We start from the raw sequence: 22,102 nt of genomic DNA on the forward strand, positions 1-22,102 counted from the left end.
TAAACATGAAAATGAAGTTGCTTAGTATGTAATTATAGTGAAAGTACCCTGTCTTGGCTCAAAAACTCTCATTCCAATAGTTTTTTTTTTTTTTTTTTTTTTTTTTTTAGAGTTGAGTTCAGGTCTGACCTTTCCAACTATCCACACCAGATCGCATTCACTCAGGATATCATTTCATCTTAAAGAATGACTCCCATGATCCTGTTTCTCTTTGAGACTTCCCTCCTTTACAACTTTCTGTTCATCCCATTCCACTTCTTCACCAACCCTCCCTTTTAGTCTAAATGTATAATTTATTTATTTATTTATTTATTTATTTATTGCAGTTGGTTTACCAGGATAGTCCATTGGGCCATAAATAACCCGTTTTCAATGGAGTCCTGGGGAGAAAAGCTCCAAAACAAAATGTACATTCAACATTTGACAGTGACAATGTAGGTACAGACAGTTATTAATAGTATGAAGGCAGACTAAGAGTAATACTTATCAATTATGGAATATCAGTAATAACAGTAAATACTTTGAGAAGAGACATACTAGTAGTAGAACAAATGTAAACATTAATACAGATTAGAGAACAAACAAAGTAAACTAAATAAAAGTAGGATATGGTACTGAAGGATATTAGGTAGTGTTAGTTATGTAGGGTGGGAGCAAGAGCATTCCCACTGTGATGCTAGATGTAAGAAAAGAGACTTTTTGAAGGTAGAGTGGTTCGAGGTGGTGCGGATGAGTGGAGGTAGAAAGTTCCATAGACGAGCGAGGCTGAAGGAAAGAAGGTTTTTGCCTGGGGGATGAATAGGTTTGTGCACTTCTAGTAGATTTTGATTATTTGACCTTAGAACTCTGTTAGGTAGGTGCATTTTAAAGGCAGAGGAAAGGGAGGGACAGAGGGAGGGGTTTAGAATAAGCTTATGGGCTAGAGTTAGTTGAGTGTAAGTTAGTTGATTGGGAAGTTCTAGCCATTTTAGTTTATGGAGGGATAAACAGTGGTGAGTGGAGGACTTATGGCTGGTGGCGAATTTTGCGATTTTGTTATAGCAGGAGGTAAGCTGTTTTTTAAAAAAGGACTGGAGATTAGTTAGTAGTGGGGCGCCATAGAGAAGGGAGGGGATAAGGAAGGAAGTAGAGAGAGTAATTTTAGTAGCAGATGTGAGGTAGGCATTCTGTCTATAAAGCATGCCAAGTTTTTGATGTGTTTTTTTGATGTTTATTTGCAGGTGGGAGTTAAATTTAAGTTGGTTGTCTATTTGGACCCCAAGTAGTTTGGTCTCTGACACTATTTCAAGAGGTGAGTTGTTTTGACTAGTAATTAAGAATGTATTCATGTTGGGAGGAGTGACTTTAGAAGGAGTAAATAACATTAGTTTGGTCTTGGTAGCATTGAGAGCTAGATGATTACTTAGCATCCATTGCTCTGTGGAAGAGAAGGCATCTTGAGTGAGTTTTTGTAGTGTAGCGATAGAAGAGGCAGAACAGATGATGGTTGAATCATCTGCATATTGGATGATGCTAGAGAGTGGGATCGATTTGTGGAAGTCGTTAATAAAAATATTGAAGAGAAGAGGACCCAGTATGGAGCCTTGTGGAACTCCTGTAGGGGTACTAAGGAAAGAGGAGGTGGCTTTTTTCCATTTTACAGCTTGATTTCTGTTAGATAGGTAACTAGAGAACCAGTTCAAAGAGGAGGAAGATAGGTAAAGTTTGGAGAGTTTAGTTAAGAGCAGGCTGTGTGAGATAGTATCGAAGGCTTTGGAGAGGTCAAGAAGTAAGGTGGAAACAATTTGTCCAGAGTCACGGGCTTTGTTTACAATTTCAAGGAAGGAGAGGAGGGCAGTCATAGTGCTATGATTGGGTCTGAAACCGTGCTGTGTGGGAGTTATAAGATGGTTGTCTAGGAGGTGAGGAAGAAGTTGAAGTTGGACACATTTTTCTAGGATTTTTGAAATGGGGGACAGGATGGCTATGGGACAGAAATTAGTAATGTTATTATTGTTACCACCTTTGAGTAGAGGTATAATAAAGGCTTGTTTCCAGATTTGGGGAACTGTGCATTCTTGTAGGGAGCGGTTTATTAAGATGCTAATGGGGTAGGCAAGAGTATCAGCAGCTATACTGAGAAAGTAAGAAGGGATATTATCAGGAGCATTGGTACATGGTTTCAATTTCTGAAGGAGTTTCTTTATAGTAGATGTAGGTATGGGATTTAATGAGAAGAGGGTGCAGTCAGGAGGGGGGGAATTATGGGGTGGTGGAGATGAGGATAGAGTTTGTGTGGAAGAGGGGGTAGAGGAGTTAGTGGGTGGGGAGTAGGGTGAAGAAGTAGAGAGAGTGGGGGTGGGTGGACCAGATTGTTAACTTCAATAGTATTTTAAAGTATGTCTGCCATTTCATACTTTGTGAATTCTAGTGTTGTAAAATGAAAGTCGAGAGTTCTGCCTTTCAAACTTGTATAACATTTCTCTCATTCATTCCCCTTCGCTGTCGGACCTTTGCTACTATGTGCGATAGTCTGTATATTGCTGTATGTGTAGGTTATCTTAAGACTTGTACATTACTTCGTCGTATATAATTTTTCAATGTTATTTTTAATTTATATATGTTTTAAACCTTTGACAGTCTTCTAGGAAGTGGCTGAAATGGGTCCCTTGGGATTATTCAAATTACCCTGGTAACCTAACCAAACAAACAAACTAAAGGCTACAATGGTACCTTACAGCTGTGTGTCAGATTTCTGAGCGCATTTGTAGGAGGGTAACATTCAGAGTAGTTGTCAACTACTCTGATTAGTGTCCAAGGTAGATCATTGCTTTTATTCAACAGCAAACAGGTTTAACTCATTAAAAATCATCCGTTATTGCAAATTACACGCTGAGTAACATAATTGTCATGTCTAAACAGCAATTGTCATACTCACGACTTTCAGCAAGAACATACATAAATTACAGAAGAAATGGGGCTGCAAAACGAGTGTAATGGAAAAAGAATAGCCGAAGAATTCTGAGTTGCATGAAGTATGTATGAGAAAATAGTGAGTCAGATCACAACACCTAAAAAGGACTGAAAATTTGTTGGGACAAAGCATGTATCATAAAAACGAATGAATAAATAAAAACATGGAGTTGCGAAGAATGGTGAATAATTTAACTCTCTAGGAAAATAGGTTGATGGTTGATTTTGACTTGTATGTATAAACAGATTCTGTTTTAAAATATTGGAACACACAAATGTTCAAATCTCAATAGCTCAATCACACAAGATCAACACAAAAAAAATCGAAAAAGCAAAAGTTTAAACATTTTATGCAGGGGCAAGCCCTTCTGCACCCCTCACTCCCTCTACAAGTTATATGCACCAGTTTCGAGGTTGCATTACAACTGGGAAAGTACAAAATCCCACTCCTTACTTTATCGTGATCTTAGACAACCAGCCCCTGACATGTTTTGAATTCTTCACATTTCAGTATAAAATGCTGGTCGCAATAAAGTTTGGTATTCCAAACAGTAGGAGAAAGGAATGGGACCCATGTAATAATGTGGTAGTGCTCAGTAAAGTGGTGTCTCAGGATGATGAAAAATAGTGTAAATGTATATAAGCAGAGCTGTTGTAAAACTGATGTAAGTTGTGTCTGCAGAGGTTGTACACAGAATTGATGTTTTATGTGGTCGGATACCGTTTTGTATCGGGAAGAGAGGATTTCTTCGCTGTTAAGTGAATATATCTAATTTTGCATTTAAGTGGTGTATAAGGAAGAGGGCTAATGGGCCAACCAAACCAAACTAAACCAAAGAGGTTGGCCTCTCAAAGAGGGAAATGGTTGCCTGGGATATCAGTTACAGGTGTTAGGCTGCAGTGAGAGAGAGTTAGAGAAGACATGCATGTCTTCCTCTGGAGGAATCCAGAGGGGAGACGCTCTTTTTATATAAGAACATTCATATTGGGTAGCGCAGTGGTTAACATTGTCACCTCACAGCAAGAGGTTCTCCGGTTCGATTCTCGGCTGGGGTGCCTTCTGTGTGGAGTTTGCATGTTCTCCCTGTGTTCGTGTGGGTTTCCTCCGGGTACTCCGGTTTCCTCCCACATTCCAAAGACATGCATCTGGGGCATTTCTCTCCGGGCCTTCGCTGAAAACAGGCTCTGTGGAACCTAGTCAGACTTTCCCGGTCAACAAATGATAAATAAAATAAATAAAAATTAAAAAAAATATCCTACAGCCTTTGATTCCTGCTAATGAAGAAAGAAAATATTGGATTGTTTCGAAAATAATTGTTCTGTTTGTGGGGGATCTGGGACATCTGGAAAAAAAGGTACTCTGTATGTTTTTCCTTTTGTTCAGTTAACTGTTTTGGTGCACTTGGTTCTGTAAGACAGAAGGAAAAAAAACTTTTATCAAGAAATGTACAGTTTTGTACATTTTTTATAATCTTTGTGTGTATAAGCACGTGCTGTGAACAATATTTCCTGCTCAAAGAGGGAATTACTAGACTGTGGAGGAGAGACTGTGTCCAGTTGTTTAGAAGATTTACAATTTCCTGTGTTAGCATAAATTACCTTTGCCCACCGTACTAATGTATGTCATCCCCAATCCTAACCATATGTGCGTCTGATTTTTAATGTATGACATCTACATGTGCAGTTTAATATAGCGTGTGTTTGTGTCTGTCCTTGATTTTTAGCATAGGTTATCTGTGTATGTGTTTTTTTTTTTTTGTATATGTGTGTGAAGCTAAGTGATGTCATGGTGCTTGAATTTAATCACAAGGTAAGACATTTGCAAGTAAAGCATTTTGCAGCATTTAAGGCCTGTGTGTCTTGAAATGTATAATGTTAGGTGTCAAGGGTCGCAGTAGCTATTGTTTAACAATTGTTTCTGAAGCTGACAGTGGGCAGAATGGTTCTAGATTCATTTTGTCGTGCCCTAAAGTCTAAAGTTCCACCTTAAATGTTGCATATGAAGTAATCTGGAGCCGGAGTCCTCTCATGCCGGTGTAGTCTTTCAGCAGTGCTTTATTATATAAATAGCTTGCCCTGCAACTATCAGGCTGTCCTTGGGTTGCATTTCAGCTAGTGGCAAAGCTCTGCAGTGCTTGCTGTAACCCTGATACTGCGTTTGGAGTAAAGGTCTGTCATTGACTCAGGTAAAAAAAAAAAAAAAAAAAGGAGAAATCTAGAGCTTTTGGATTTTGGGCAGTGGATTACGTGCAGACAAGGGGAAGTTTGCTGAGACTTACTAAGAAACTTGTTAAATCTGCTTACATAATCAGCTCTCATCTGACTTGCATCTTGCATTGCTAAGTACTTAAGTCTTCTGAAAAGAGTAACTTTCTTTGGTTTACTTTTATTCCTTAAGTTTTCATTTTTTTTTCCTGTTTAAAAGGTAGTTTGAGCTGCAATAAACACTGTTTGCACTGTACTACAAGATCTAGAAATTTTAGCAGTACTTTCATGAAAGCCAATAATTCAGTTGATGCCTTATGGATATGGTCTGTGCATCTAAAGTATATTTAACAAATTGACATATATTAATTGTCAGGTACTGTACAATACTTCTGTTTGCATAGTTACTGATAAGAGGATTAGCTTAGCATGGAATGTGTCTTCCGCTGCGGTTTGTGGTCTAGGTAATTTTTATTTTTAATTCTTCTGGTATTTGTCTTGTAAAAAATTGTTTATATGTAAATACTGCAGACGTTGCTTTTGTACTAAAACTTAAGAATGAGTGCAGAGGAAAAATGCATACATTTATTCCTGAGGGTTCTGGTCGTAGATGGCTGAATACTTGCTTTCCAAGTATGTTTTTGAACACTTAGTTCTTTTTTTCATTTTCTTATTAGATTTGCTGGTTTGTGGGATTTGGAACATACATCAGAAAGCAGACAACATGAGCAATTACAACGTATCTCTGGTTGGATCAGCTCCTTGGGGATTCAGGCTGCAGGGTGGCAAAGACTTCAACATGCCTCTGACGATCTCCAGGGTAAGTAGTTTTTTTCCCTGTATTTACATCCCACTCCCCCAACACACACACATACCAGTGTCCCTAAGATGTAGTGAAAACTGCAGAGGACATGCAGGTGTGAAATGAAGTCTTTGTGATAAGTGTAATAGGCTCTTCTTTATGATTTATATCCTGTGGTGTCAGGTTGGCTTGGATGAGGACTGCATTCTTTTAGAAACCACTAGAAAAGATTGATGTTATATGCTTTTTCTTTCCCTCATGCTCACACAGCTGGTCCCTGTCTGAAATGGAAGGTGTGAAATGTTCAGCATGCTAAAAATACTACCCTTTTGTTGGCCAGACATTCTAGTCCCACGGTTTGAGTTTATGTCTTTACATGTACAAGGGCTGGGATTAAATACTAGTCAAAGTTATGGACACTTTCCTTTTGCTGGATTAGTTTAGTAGTTTAGGGAATGCTTGTCCTTTTAAGTTCCAGTAGTCATTTCTTGTCTAGTGTCCCAAATGGTTTTGTGTGTGTGTGTGTGTGTGTGTGTGTGTGTGGGGGGGGGGGGGGGTTATGCATGGTAGTGTGTGATAATTCATTGAAAACGCACTGGTTTAAATAGCAAAGTCTTGTGTTGAGAAACATGAATAGCAGAAGTTTAGAACATACAGTTGGCAAAAACAGTTGCATTAAAATGAGCATTTTATGACAGTATGCATCAAAGGAAGTGCTGTTTTGTGCACTTACGTGACTATCTGTCTATCTGTTTGTTTGTATTTACTGGGGTAGTGCACTAATCTCAATGGACCACTTGCATGCACAGTTGGAGTGAATAGAATCTCATACAAAATGAACAAACCATATTTACAGATACAAGGATATGCTAAAAAACATATGCACATTTACAGGTGCAAAACTATGCTACAACATTTAGTTTCAAGAAACAGTTTACAGTGTTAAAGCGTGGATGGAATAATGGACTTATGCTTAGCAGAGTTTTCTGGCCAAGATGTAGCCAAAATGACTGAGATGGCTTATGCTACAGAGACAACAGCATATCATTGTATAGAGAGGTGTGAAGGTATTTGGAGAGGTGAGTGTGAATAGTTGCAGGAAAGGATACCATGGAGAAGACTGAGAAATGGTGAGAGAGGCATGAAGAGGAAGAGGACTACAAAGGAGAAAAGTGTGAGAGATGTGAAGAGAAGGTGGAGGTATTGTGAATGAGATGTTGTAAGTGAGGGGATGACAAAATGAGATAAGGAAGCATAAATTAGAGTTAAAGGAGTGTGAGAGAGCTGAAGGGTTCATGTTTGATACTATGTGGATGTGGGGCAATGTAAGAGAAAAAAAATCTGTGTTCTAGATAAAGGCATTCCCTCTGTATAGTATGCCTCATAATGAATCTCCAATGTACTTTAATTCACATACACTCTGTAGGCCAAATAATATATATCGGTTTATTTTTCTTGTAGCCAAGTGAATTACTGTATAGCAATAGATGTAGTCTTTGTAAAGCTTTCTGCAGATTCATTTTTTAAGTTATTTAACATATACACTTAATGGCTGTAAACATGATAGCTGGGCTGCTGGCTAACTTTGCCAAATTTCTGATCCACTGACAAATTGTAGAAGTACCTCTTGTCTACATCTATGTGATTTCTGGCCGATGACAAAGTGGATTGTAAGTGTATGAAAGAAGTATATTAGTTCATTTTGGCTTAAATTTATAATAGTGATGCACAAAGAAACCTAAGGTAATGTTAGTAGGGCCATATATTCAGTCAGGTCTACCGTGATTGTGAAGTTGTCCTATTGAGTCTTTAGTACTTAAAAACCTGTGTGTGTCCCTAGCGTATGTTCCATGGTAACTTTACAGTATTTTTGTTTTTGAAATTAAGTAAAATTTAAACATGCAGTCATCCATGGTGTATGATTCAGAGCTTTCAGATTTATGCCACGTTCTCATGATTTCAGTGTTCTCCTTTCCAGTTAAAAACATTTGTAACTTGACTGTTTTGTCTTCTCAATTTGCTGCAGTAGTTTCCTTTATTTCTAGAATAATGTCCGAACCTTCAGACTGTATGGTGTTGTTAGCACAGTAGAGCTTGCTGTAGCAGTGAAAAACTGCACGAGACTTAAGCATTTAGTTGGACTTGTTACAACTGCTCTTCGCTGTGTTGAGTTGGTTTATTATAGTATTCACACCATAATTCTTTACTTATTGTGAGATTTTAGGTATACCTGGTATGCATTTGTGGTTCTTTGATCTGGAATATGCAGTTGTGCACTCTTTTAAGTTCTGTGTTTTATTTACTTTTCATATGTTTTATTTACTTTTTCAGTTTTGTATGTATTTATTATTTTTGCCCCAACATTTCAAGGCCATTGTCTGTTTTGACCCATCTGTTTGATTGCTGCTGTGTTTCTTCTCCATGTTGATCCTGATACCGGAGGTGCCAGGTTAATGCCATGAAGACATGACAACAGCAGGTCACTAACCTAATCTCTTGCGCTGTGATTGGAGGGGCCCCATAATAACTGAAGGAGGAAACTACATACAGCAACATGTCTTTTTGCCTTGGGGAGACGGGAAAAATTTTTGTCCCCTCCTGTTCTTATTAGCAGTCAAACAAGTTTATAGTACCTCTGTTTCACAAGCCACACTTGTTATTAGTTGTCACATTAATGCTGTCTGTAATCCCCAGCCTTCCTTGGGAAGTCAGACACTGGTCACTTTGCTTTTCCCAACTGGATATTTGTCTAGCTTTTGCATCTGTTCCTGCACCTTGGTCACTGGGATCAGAAACAGAAAACAACCTTTGTACCAGGGGCTATCCAGTCCATTCCCCACCTATCCTTCTGTGCTGTTTACCGCTACCACTTCATTGATGGAAGTTGTAAACCATCACTCAGCTATCACTTCTGTTTGCTGCATATGAAACACGATACCAAGAACTACTGTTTTCAGTAGACAAACCGTTAGAATTGTCAGAATCTCCCCTACATTACTCTTACCACCCTACTCTGAGAAATTGGTCATCTTTTTTTGTCTTTGGTCATAAGAACTAACGTCTTTCATACCAGAATATTGGAGGCCTGTTCGTTGTTCATTACCATGTGTGATTGGCATGCCCCTCCATTCTGTTCCAGGTCAAGGTTGTCATTTCTTTTTTGCAGAAGAAACACAGCTTTTCTTCTAAAATTTTTCTCATTGTATTTTGAACTCCTGATGATATTTTGACTAACGTATAGTTCATAGTTATTCTGTTGACCGCCTATTCTGTCCAGGTGTCACCATCCGGCCCTTTAAAGAAAGAATAACTGCTGCCTCAGAAAAAGTGCAAACACGATACATATCAAGGCATTTGTGCTTCTGGTCTGTCTCGAAGGAAAATCTGCAAATAAATTATTTTATCTTTCCCTCTTTTTGGTGATAGTGGTGGTGGGGAAACAGTGCCACACTTGTTCTTTTAAACGTGGCAGTCTGCATCTAGCCTGGTTATACATCGTAAGAGTACAAGATGAAGTTGATGTCTTGTTCTCTCCTATCTGTACTCCAATGTATGACATGTTAGTAATTAGTTTATTTTTTTAAAGTAGCTACGGCAGGGCTAGCCACCCGGCGGTGTAAACCTAGGGTCTACACTATTGCCGCTGTTGAAATGACACTGATCCTATGTGTAAAAATGTGAACAGGGTTTGTGGATGGATGGCTATGAAAATATAAATAAAGTACATTATTAGTTTGTTCCTACAGGATTCAGATGTTATGTTGATGTTGGTGAGACTGCAGATGTTTCTCTTACTCCCTTCCAGAGTCTTGTGGGCCAAGTACCAATTAGGCAGATGTTTGAACAGGAACCAGCCTTTTCTGCTAGGGAGAAGATGCCAGCGTTCCGGTTGCTAGAGATACAGCTGTCAGACACACATTGTCTGAGCATCAGTGGCACCTGTGTTCTTAATCTACTAATGTGTAGTGCAGAAGCATGCTGACTTGGCGTGATAAGCTACTTCCAGCTTCAGATTAAAAATAAAGAAAACCAGCTTCTTTTTGGAAAGCCACAGAGAAGAAAAATGGAGGGGAACCCACATCCTCCTCAGCAGAAAGTGAGGGTGACTAGGAAGACTGTGAGCTTTCCATATTCTTACGGAATATCCTTTGCTATGGAATATGATAAACGTGCTAATAGTTCGTTGTCCTCTGATTATAAAGACAATGTTATGTGTCTTTTGGCAGTAAATTTAACTTAAAAGAGCATTTAAATGGTCTGAAAAAAAAATACTTCATACTCTAACTGAAACTAGATCAGCCTAATGTTCTAGTCATATCTCCATTTACAGACTCAGTCTGCAACATTTTTACTGAAATAGAAGAGGAACCTGGCCTCCTGTCATCTTTTGCTAAATAACCTGACCGGTTTTATAAAGTGCAGTATGAGGAGATAGCTAGCAAGTTAGGCTGGTGCCAGGCAAGCAAGTACGGTAGCTCCAAAAATGAAAAAAAGCCAGCACCCTGGAGAATCTGTAGTACATAGAAAGGTAACTGGGTCAGAGTCTTATATAGCTTCAACCAATTAGATTCATGACATCATTTCCTGTGGTTGAAAAAAGCAAAAAGAAGTTATAATAAATTATCACAAATAATCACATTTCAAATATAAAGACTGATAGACATCTATTCAAAAATGTCAGGTTAATGTTTGTATGTATAGCATAATAATGCAAAATCAAATTGTTAATATATATATATATATATATAGCATAAAAAATGCAAATGAAATGAACGTAATGATGGAGTTACTGGAAAGGAATGGTGAATAAAATGGTTACACATACAATAAAGTAACATTGACAATTGCACAAAATAGTTGGACTGACTAGTAAATGCTAGAAAGTCATAATTTGTCATTTAGTCCTGGGGAAAAAAGCCTCCCAAGTTTTATTATCCACCTCCTTTCTTTTTTGTTAAGAATGTCATGCCACCCTACCTTGAAGGTTCGGTTACCAATGATGCGATCAATGATGGTAAATGAAAATTTGGCAGTGGAATGTTTGGTTGTGTGTCTGTAGAGCGCATTGGTTATTCTCTGGTTCCTGATATCCCCTAAATGTTCTGAAATTCTGATACGAAACTGTCTAGATGTTTGGCCAATGTAAAAGGCCTGACAGGTGCATGTGGCTAGGTAGACTATCCAGTCTGAACTGCAATTACCAAAGAATTCAATGTTGAATATTTGTCCTGTGTTTTTGCTGGTGAAGCTAGTGGTCTTAAAAATGTAGCTGCAAAAGCTACAGTGGCCACAAGGGTAAATGCCAGTAAGTTTATCTCCTGTGAGTGTCCTTTGTGTAAGGTTGTCATCCCTTGGGTTTGTTCTTTTATAATGGGAAAAGTGAGAACTCGGTGATTTACCCTTTCTATATGAAAAATAGCATTGTTCCCCTAAATAATCCTCCAAAAGGGGGTGCGAATTGAGTATGTTCCAATGGTTGTTGATGATATTAATCAAATTCCTGCTGTTAGATAATGGTTCCAACTTATGCAGATTTGTTGATTAATATCAACTGTCTAGTTTAAAATAAATCATTATATTCAGATTCTCCAGGGTGCTGGCTTTTTTTCATTTTTGGAGCTACCGGTTTTATAAAGTGTATGAGGAGCAAAACCTGGTGGCAGAACCTGTTACAGTTGTCAAGTATCCCATAAAGGGTCAGGCATTTTCCCCTGCACTTACATTGTTAATGTCAGGCACAGAAGGTATGGCACTTGATAGGTTTGAGGGGAAAGTTTAGTCTGTACATCAGCTACTCTGGGTGTCAGGGCAATAGATTCACAAATGCATATGACATAGTTGCAGTCCAATACTTTTAACATGTTATCAAAATATGGCAGTCAGGAGCTTCTTTCCACAACAGGATTTTATTCCAAAAACAACTAGTTAGTAAGTGCTTCTGTCCCTTATACCTGGAACTTCATACTAATGATTTATAAAACACAAACATCTTACTATAAAATTACATGACCCAAGGCTTCAATAAAATGATTGAAAATACATAATTAAAACATGATTTGCACATATGAAACTATATATACAACTTTCATTTTAAAATTAAAATTTGTTACTTAATCCTGGCTTTCTGTTAGAATTTAACTATATATTTGTCAGTGGCACTGTCTACAATCTAATAAATTGTTTAAATAACCTCCTTAAATGCCAGTTTCAGCTTTTGTAACAAATAAACAGTTTTCAGGTTTTCATTCTGTACTGATGTATGTTCATAAATGTGTACATTTGATTTTCTAGTCATATAACCAGCACAGAATTCATAACAAGGTGTGCATTCTGTCAGATATACTTCCTGAGTGGAGCTAAGTGTAAACATCCATCTGGAGGAGTAGGAGCAGTTGGCAATATGGACAAAATTGGCAACCAGTGAGGAGATAAGAACCTATGATGAGCAGTAGCCGGTGGAGTTGGAAGAGGAACAATTAGCAAAACAGAACTGGCAGCCATTCAGTTTACAAATGCAAGTGACAAGCAACAGCCATCCTATCCGGTTTCATCCTTATAACAGGAAGAATGTTCATATAAAACCGGTGGAAGCAGAGGTTTGTTGGTATGGCTACAAGAAGATAGGTAATTGAACACATTCACTGCGAACACACAACCATGTAGACTATTCAACTTGTCAAATTTGCATTTAGAAGACTAGCATTTTGACATTTTAGATAACTGACTAAATTTTATTCCATCTGAACTTGTTAGTGTAGCTGAAGCAATTTCATGTTTGTGTGATTGTTAGGAGGATGCAACTGAAGTACTTGTTTGCTAGCCATGAAAATGTAGCTTTTAAAAGTATTTTAAAAAAATAATCACAACAAAGTCTATTTAATGTATTAATTGGGACATGTGAAACTGACTTTAGAGCTGTGTTAAAACAGCCACTCCAAACATATACATATGAATATTTTATCTACTATTGAAAGGTATATGTTAAATGATTTGAGTAAGAATTCACAAATAAGAGTCATCGTGGCATATAAAGGGGTTTGCTAATCGTGGACATCGACATGTATAGCAGGAAAATGATCTAAGTGTGTGGTGCTAAAATGTCTTTCATGCAGCTATGTAAAATTGTGTCTGTGGCATGCAAAAATCTAGAAGTATGTGTTTTACATACATTATTAGAAGGAACAATAGACATAGTATTAAGTAACTAGTTTTTAAATGTAATATTTCTAGAATTCCTAAAATTCCTATGAGTCTCCGTGACTCGCAATTGTTTGTCATTCGGTTGAAGCTTTCACAGAACTGGTATGGCAACAGAAAGCATTTGTGTTAGATTTGGCCTGTGTAATTAAGACTATAAAAGATGGAGTTATTAAAGAAGGGTTTATTGCAGTTAACATTACCTCACCTTACACTGTTACACCCCAGGATCTGAGTCTTGAATAATGTGCACAGATGTTAAATGACACTAAGTTGTATACTGCAGTGGATATTGCACTCATAGCAATTTATTCACCGTATTGCTATTATATTTTTGATCCGGGGAGGGTGGTGTTAGCAAATTGCATTTTCTACATTTGCCTGGCTTATTTCCAACAAGCTGCTAACTTTTGAAGATCTTCCCCTATCAAAGCACATTCCATTGAATTCTTGGATGTATGTATTTATTTATTAATGATTTCAACAAATGTTTTCAGAAAGCCAGCTCTGGTAATATATTATTGCATTATGAAAAGTATTCATCCTAGTTGCATGAAATTGATGATAGTTAAAAGACAAAGTGTGAACATCATGCTTAGTTTAAAGCTGGATCCTTTTATACATGAAGTGGAGCTGTTATGAGAAAAATGACTCTGCAGTACCCCATAGGTAAAGTGTCTCACATAGGTTCATAGTTGTTTATTGCACTAATGACCACAATGGCCTTTTTAAGCCTAGCCATGCATCCCAAATCTCTGACAAGTTCTGATACCCTTGATAAGAGTAAGCATGGGCCTGGGAGATGAACCATTTACAGGTTACCTGTTTGCATCAGAGACATAGGTGCCAAACCAGGGATGAATTTCCGGTTTCCCATCCGATTGTCCAAGTTGTACTTGAATTGGATTAGGGAGGCACTCTGCTTCACATGGATGGGAAGCCTGTTTGTAGACGGGGTAGTCTCTGGGATACATACCTATCTCTCCAGCAGGTCCTGTTTATATCACAGGCAAGGTTTAAGTCTTGAGAAGGGTAATTCTGGTACTGTTTGTTTTCTGGATATGCAGGAGGTCCATCAGAGTGGGGTCTGACAATGCTCTGTATGCCAGGCATAGATCTCCCCTAAAAAGCCTGTAGGAGACTGACTACAGGGATAGGGCCTTGAGACGGTCTGTATAGGACATATTACTTATGCCCTGTATTCCTTTAGTGAGGAACCTCTGTGGACATTCCAGTTGTTGGATATGCCTTGTTAGGTACATACCAAATTGGGCATTGTACTCAGTGATAGGTCTGATGAATGCCGACTACAGTGGAACAATGACTTCCTTGGATTTGGATGCTATACTTTTGTTTATATATGTATATTGTGCAACATAGAAGGATTTCCTCACCACTATAGACACTTGATCTAGGCTATATTACTATCTGTGTGTGTCCCTAAGTCCCTGACTACTGGGTCAGCTATAAGGGGTGTGTTGTCAATATGATAGTTACCAGGGATGGATGACTTCCCAAAGGATACTATTATGCATTTCTTGGCATTTTGTTTTAGTCCATGACTCCAGACACCAGGTGTTTGTCTGTGTCGGCCCCTCCTGGCGAACATTTGTGTCAGTGTGAGATTCAATGATGGCTCCTGATTTGCAATCATCTGCAAATTTAGTTAGCCAGAGACCACTGACATTGGCCTTGACTTCTGAGAAGTAAATGCCAAAAAAAGAGTGGTCCAAAGACTGATCCCTGAGGGACTCCACTTGTGACTGGCCACTTTGTAGAGGTGGACTTCACAGTTCTAACTTCCTGGGTCCTGTCTGTAAGCCATTTGGCTGTCCACTGGGTGACAAATAGGCTTGTACCTAACCTCTTGAGTTTGTCAACAATGCTCGAGTGGGGTGTTGTGTCAAATGCCTCGGGCAGGTCAAGGTAGGCAGTGTGAATGATTTTGCCTTCATCCATTGCTTTGGTGACCTTCTCAAAGAAGTCCACCAGGTTGAGAAGGCATGATCTGCCCTTTATGAAACCAAAATGCGTTTGGTCCAGTGTCTGGAGGTTTACTATATATCTGTTGATCATCACCATGATAATTCTTTTCATGGCTTTATATATAAGACTATTGAGACTTATGGGTCTGTAGTTTCTAGGTTCTGTAGGTGGCCCACCTTTGTGCAGAGGGATGACTGTTTGTTGCCTTTCTCCATTCATGAGGCATGAAGCCTGTTTGGAGGCTACAGTTAAATAGTAATTCCAGAGGCCCTGATAGGTCATGTTTCATGCTGTTTAGAAGGCATCCTGGGATATTGTCTGGGCCCATTGATGCAGTGTTCTTGGCCTTAGACCATTAAGGACCTGTGTAAAATGTCCACCTTGTATAGGAGGTGATGATGATGATGCATCATTAAGAAGTATGAGTAAAAATGGTAAAATACTGCTGAGGTATTTTAACAACCCAAAGCAAGTATAGATGTCACTGGACAGCAACCAGTGTTTGTAAATAAAAGAATAGGTGTTTTGTGTACAAGTTTAAATAATAATGTACTGGGTTGCCTAGTTTGATAAGTAAGAAGAAGTGTGGGTTTGCTGCCTGTGGAACATACTCACAGAGTACATTTATGTCAAGTAGTATATGGTATTTTAGCTACTTACAAGATCTATAGTCCACTTGAAATAATATTTTACATGTAGTTCCACTTGTAGTATATTTAGCAGAATGCACAGTTTGTTATGCATTCTGTGTTGGTCGTCTGACTAGAAAATTAAATGTGCAGATTTGTGAACATAATCTATGCACTACAGAAGAAAAATGTGAAAAGTGCCTTGGCCAAACATGCTTTAGAATGTGAATGTGTTTGTGTGCTTGAGAAACTCAGTTTGCATTTGTGGTAGTGACTTAGAAAATATACTGGATTGTAGAAAATGCCATTGGCAAATATTATTAAATTTTGATAGAAAAATCAGAATTAAATGACAGTATCAGTTTTAAAATGTCATTTAAAAAGTCATTGTATAGTTATATCATGCCTTTTGTAGTGAATTTTTATAGTTATTTGTGTTTTAGTGATTATCAGTCTGATTAATTTCCAAGCATGAGGAATTAAACTGCTTACTAATTGTTTCTGAAATAAAATACCGTACTGATGTAATAAATTGCTGATTGGATTTTTGTGTTTTACTTGGTGTTCCTTGGCAGTAGAAAACATTTGGTGAAGAAGCAAAATTTTATCTTAATATGCCTCAGGGAATTACTGCTATTTGACTCGTACAGCTGCTCATGTTGGATTGCATTTGTTAAATGAAGATCTGATGTAGTGAATGCCGTTTCTGAAAAATCTTTGTCTAGCAGAAAACACCTTTTCTTGCTGCTTTAAAAACTGGGATTGTAAGCATCTTCTGATAATGATCTTTTCCCTTGGAATACAATCCCAGAATGTTTTAATCCTCATCATCACCTTTCCCCACTTTTTCCCATTTTCTGTATGGGGTTGGGCTGTTGTGCCAACTATCACCATCTTTCCTAATTCAGTGTGATTTTGCTACCTTCTTCAATGGTCATACCTGATTATCACAAGTTTTTTCTCATGCAATCCAGTCATCTTTTTGCTGGATGTTCTCTGTTCATTGTTCTTTCTTCCTGTCTTTTCCCAAGTCTTCTTCACTAGGTCATCATCTGCTTTCTTGCACATGTGCCTGAACCACCATAATCTCTTCTCTTTCACCTTCTCTGTAAATGGAGCTACTTTGGCTTCTGCTCTGATGTTCTTATTTCTTTGTGTGTCCCATAGTGTGCATCCTTCCACCAATCTCCATCAACTCTAGATTCCTTAGTTGCTCTGCCTTTACTGTCCAGGTTTCTAAGCTACTGGTCAGACCACTGTTTTTTGTGCACCGTACTTTGAAAGTTTTAAGGGAGTTGCAAGAAGGGGAACTGTGCAGAACATCGCACAACTATTTCTCCCTCCAGTACTTAAATACAAGATAAATTAGCCCTAAAGAAAATGGCCATTCTTTAAAGTCAAAACAGACTGCCACATACTCAAAACAAGAGCAGTTTAAAGAAAGCAAGTAGCATGGTCAGGGAGGAAGCTGTAACAAGTCGTTATTGCTTCTTAGAAGGACAATCCTTCTTCACATGGTGAGCTGCTGCTAAAGTTCTTTCATAACGTATTTGCCCTTTCCCATACAATGCATATAGGATGCAAAACATCACCGTTTGTGTAACAGTGGCATCTAATAACATCACAGCAGTGAGTCAGATTGGATAGTTTTGTGTGAAATCAGTACCACGTCCCATGGCTTTTACTTCAGAGTAACATGTTCACTTGAACATGCCCATGCTTCAAAATCTTTGACAGCCAGGCAATAGAACCAGTTCTAGATGCAGAACAAAAAGTAGGTTTTACTCGAGGGTTTCCTGATGTCAAAGAAAGAAAAATAATGGATGCTACCCTATACTTCTCAAACCTGTACATGTATATAACAAACAATTTCATGATGATAGGGCTGCAGACCATCTTTCCACTCCTGTGATAAGATGCTTTTCTAGTAACTCTGAACATGTAAGATGCCTTACCTTCGTATCCCAATCTGCAAGTCACTCAGGAGATTTTTGAGTTTAGGATAGACTGCTCCCATTTTCAGGTTGCTGCCTTGCTTTTTGTCATTTCTGCTGTATCTGGGATTTAAGAAATGTCTAGCTCACATGACACTAAAAAGAAACCGCTACCATACCACCCTCTGAGAGAGTGATGCATAACATGACCCGAAAAGAATGCAGGGGAGAAGTATAAGCATTTTCAGAATTTTATGTTGAAGTGTTGAAACAGTATACACATTAAATGACTGTTTTATTTGTGATATTTACAAATAGTTTAAACATAGATCTGAAAGCAGATGAATTACTTCAGACAAAACAGTGCCCCAAAACAGGGGTTAAAACAGAAGGCATTTTATTCCTATTTTTATATTTTAATTTTGTTTAGAATCATTCTCATCCTCAGATGGTGTTGTAGAAAACGTATACTATCTTGGATGTTTATTAACTCCGGGTCCTTTTAGTTCCAGCATGTGTCCATAACTGTAACAAAGCCTGTCCCTACTAAGGGATTTTATTCAGATTTTTAATTATGGCTTTCTAACTTGGGCTGTCTGACTTAATCTTTCCTGTCTCTGATGTTCTCTGCAACAGAGTGTATTTGAAAAAAGGGAAAAATATTTTTTTACTAACTCCTGCACAAGTGAGGAATTTATGTGAAGCAACTAAACTGCAGAAGAAACACCTGAATTGTATATTTGGCAAGGTTTCCCTCTAAGCCAACTGAAGGGTCAGGACCATAACGCAAAAGTCACCATGCGTAACAAAAACTACATGCTGAAACCTGTTCTTTTCAGAGTTTTAAATATTAGAAACTGCAAGGCCACATGTGTAGATGCTGCCTCTTTTAATTATACATATATATATATATATATATATATATATATATATATATATATATGTATATATATATAGAAACCTGATGCATTTCCAGATTGTAATGTCTAACACACACTAAAACACATTTCACACAAAAACGTGAAAACTTCATAGAACAAGAGTTCAGATTCTTCCTTTTCTGGATGACATGCCTGATTCAGGCCAAGCCTCTGCAGACTATGCATTTAGCACTGCAATAAACTTTTCTGTTTTCAGCAACTAAGCACAATCCCAAACACAGAAGTCAGACCTGTTTCACTTTCAATCAGAGGCCCCTTGGAGCATTTTGAATGTAAAGTCCTGTTTTGGGACATGATTGACGTTATGAAACTTTTTAGTCTGGTTGTGAAAGAAAATCGTTTAAGAGCCGTAACACTCCTTTAGGTGGTGTTTTTCATGTCCTCTGTCCTTTACATGCTTTTGGTTAAGTGGTATATGAGGGACTTTCATGTCCTCTGTCCTTTACATGCTTTTGGTTAAGTGGTATATGAGGGACTAATGGGATCAGTAGGACCAACTGTTAAGAGGTTAACCTACTTCTTACAGCCTGTTTGGTCACAGAGTTAGAATGGTTATTTGTCCACTAACCCTGAAACCAGAGTCTTGAATTACTTTCTTCTCTCCCAAATCAGAAGTTCATCACACACATCTTGCATCATGCTTGGTAGCCCATTTGTGAGCACTTTGTTAATAAAATTTAAGAAACTTCAGCCTTTTCACTGAAAATAAAATGTGTTATGGTAGCAGTAGAGAGAGTGCCTCAAGCACTATGACATTTGATTTATTATTCCTACATATGCAGAAGTAGACCCTAGTCAAGAGTGTTCCTTGTATTACAGTTATTTGAAGATCTTTAAAAGACAGTTAAACTGAATTATTGAAGGAAGAGTACGAGCTATGGCCCTTGGGATGTAGTACTATACATATGACGGTACCAATGTACAGTCACCAGTCAACAAGTGAAACAAGTGTTGTTAGTTACACAGTATGCAACAATTATGCCTTTTTGTAGTCAGTATCTATTATAAGGAAGCATGTAGTTTTTCTAAAATGTTAACTGATGTCTAAGCAGTCCTGCAAGATACTGAGTACACAACCATTTTGTTCTGTCTTTTAGAAATTAAGCAATGTGCTGCCTTAAGGGCTTTACTTGTACTGCAGGAACTTTACCCTGTCATTGTAAAACTTGCAGTTAGCGCAGAGGACTAAACTCTGACTTGTTAGTAAGCTGGTTCCTGTGACAAGAATGCACTGTTTGAACTTTTTGTTTTTATTATACACATTGGGTTTGGTATAATTGTTAAGGTATAGACCTCACTGACACAAGGTACAGGGTTTGATCCTCAACTTTGAAGGGAAATTGGCTAGGCTTAAATCACCCATGTGGGCAGCTAGCCTAGTACTTGTGAACCTATGAACCCACTCTGTTGCTGATGCTGTTTTTAAGAGTTTCATATGCTGAGAAAATGCACATTTTCCAATTGGCTCAGGAAGTGCAAAAACTGCTAAATTTTGTAAAGTCTAATTTTGGCCTTGGACTTTTGAAGATACTGGTATGTGGTTTGCCAGTATCTGATGCAAAATGATTTACTCTGCTTTTTAAGGGATTTGTATCCAGCTATAATTTTTTTTGCTTGGATTTGACATATGTCTGTGCCTATTTTCATTGGGACTTTTAGTTTCTGATTTGCATCCTAAAGTGATGCTGGAAGGTGAATTGATGAGTCTATAAATTGATTACCCATAGGTGTACCCTATACATAGGTGTATAAATTGATTACCGTAGCCTCCTTGTGGTGACTGGCATCATGTCCGATATTGGTCCTCTGCTTTGTGTGTACTGAATGTTCGGATAAGCTGCTGCCAAGCCAACCCTGCAGTCTTGAATAGGATGAATGAATGATTTATCTGTATGCATACTGCAGCACGAGAAGTTATTTACTACAATGCGAAATGTATGTCATGCTGGAAAATGTCAGCTATAGCATACCAAAGATGACCAACATATAACATAACCGTTAAAAATGTTCTTTTTTTTTTTTTTTGCTGTAATATATCCCATGGGATCCCTTAGGAGATGTTGTACCCAAGATATAGTTGAAGCATTTATATTGGTAGCTTGATGTGTTGTACTATCAGAGCAGCTTTCAGCTTCAGAATGCATATGTAGTGCACCATGCTGCCAGTTCTCCACTGGGTATAATGAAGTTATTTTTTGAAGGTGGTCTTTGTTTGCAGTTTCCTTGGTAATGCATCTTCAGTATTCTTCAGACTTTTCTGTCTGTGTCAAACACTTTAGAATGAGATGCAATGTAATAGTGGCAGGGTTTTTCCTTGTAGGCATTTATAGGCTTTCCTCCGACCCTTGCATGGTTTGAGAAAGTCTTCGTGTGTACAGTCACTTTTTTTTTGGGGGGTACTATTTGCTTATAAAACATTGGGTAACAACTTCTGAGAGTGTGTTTTTTTATGTATTTAAAAGAAATGGCAGCTGTTTACTTTCTGTTTCTGATGGTTTCCATCTCACAATTAACTCTCCAGTCTGACTCAACATTTAAGATGTCCAAAACATTTGTACTTTGTTATAGTAAGATTGTGTAATTATTCCACAAAAATGTGAAAGTGTAAACATTGCAGAATTAAAACAGTACTGTAGTTGCAGATTATTTCTGACGACTATGTTCCACAGACTTGAAACATTTGTATTGAGTTCCACACTTAAATATGTTTGCATTTTTTTTAATTTTACAGAAGGGTCTGCAAGTCAGTGAATTTGTCTGGCTATCTGAAGTGCTTGGGAAGACCAATCTTTATTTTTTACCAATAGACAAAAAAAAAAAAAAAAAAAGGTATACATATATGTGTGGCCCTCCTTTAGGAAAATGAACCTGTACTTTGCTAAGTCAAGGTGTGGTACCACTTTTTGATGCCATTAAAAAGTTTTACAGTAGGTTGCTGGCTATCTGAAACAAAATTTTGTGTAAAGGGCCAGTCTTCAATGCAATCTTAACAGTCTCAAAATCACTAGACCACATGGAGGAGCTACTTTACATCCTGACAGGTTGTAGAAAGTTCAAGCTTGCAACAAGCTCCAGCACTTTATCTATCTATTCACCATATGTTCAGAAAGTAGCTTAACTTCTTTCTTGGTGTTTGTATCGCAAATCAGAAGGATCAGCAGAATGGTTCCTCATGTAATTCCATGTAGGAGCCAGAGATGAGGAAAAAGGAAAAGGAGCAGCCAAAGCTTCTGTGATTTTTAAAGTCTACTACCTCAGTGGGCTCGGAGTCATTGCTTGTGGAGAGCAGACCCTCTAGCAGGTGTTTTGTCCCTGCCTGTGATTTGCTGAAGACTGTGGCTGAGAAAGTGAACGCAGAGCCACAGTCCCAGCGGTCACTTATAGGAGAGAGATAAATATGAGAGAATGTCTGCACCAATGCTATGCTTGATCAAGCAGATCAAGATATTCAGTCCC

At 38.0% G+C, this 22,102-nt stretch overlaps 1 protein-coding gene across 13 annotated transcripts in view; it reads left to right on the forward strand.

Annotated features, from left to right (window-relative positions):
* LOC122793337 (PDZ and LIM domain protein 5-like) overlaps nucleotides 1-22,102 on the forward strand; it is a 2,364,325-nt gene that overhangs the window by 166,629 nt on the left and 2,175,594 nt on the right. For 10 of the 13 annotated variants that reach the window (XM_044061255.1, XM_044061265.1, XM_044061264.1 and 7 more), the window contains exons 1-2: nucleotides 5,033-5,138; nucleotides 5,835-5,977. In XM_044061255.1, coding sequence (XP_043917190.1) covers nucleotides 5,882-5,977 — 96 coding nt within the window. In that variant the 5' untranslated portion in view covers nucleotides 5,033-5,138; nucleotides 5,835-5,881. Of the gene's footprint in view, nucleotides 1-5,032; nucleotides 5,139-5,224; nucleotides 5,318-5,834; nucleotides 5,978-22,102 lie in introns of those variants that run through there. The other 3 variants (XM_044061257.1, XM_044061258.1, XM_044061256.1) reach the window with 3 other exon arrangements.

Source organism: Protopterus annectens, chromosome 2.part0 (assembly GCF_019279795.1).
Source record: "Protopterus annectens isolate FY-2018-M chromosome 2.part0, PAN1.0, whole genome shotgun sequence".
NCBI classification, from domain to species: Eukaryota; Metazoa; Chordata; order Ceratodontiformes; family Protopteridae; genus Protopterus; species Protopterus annectens.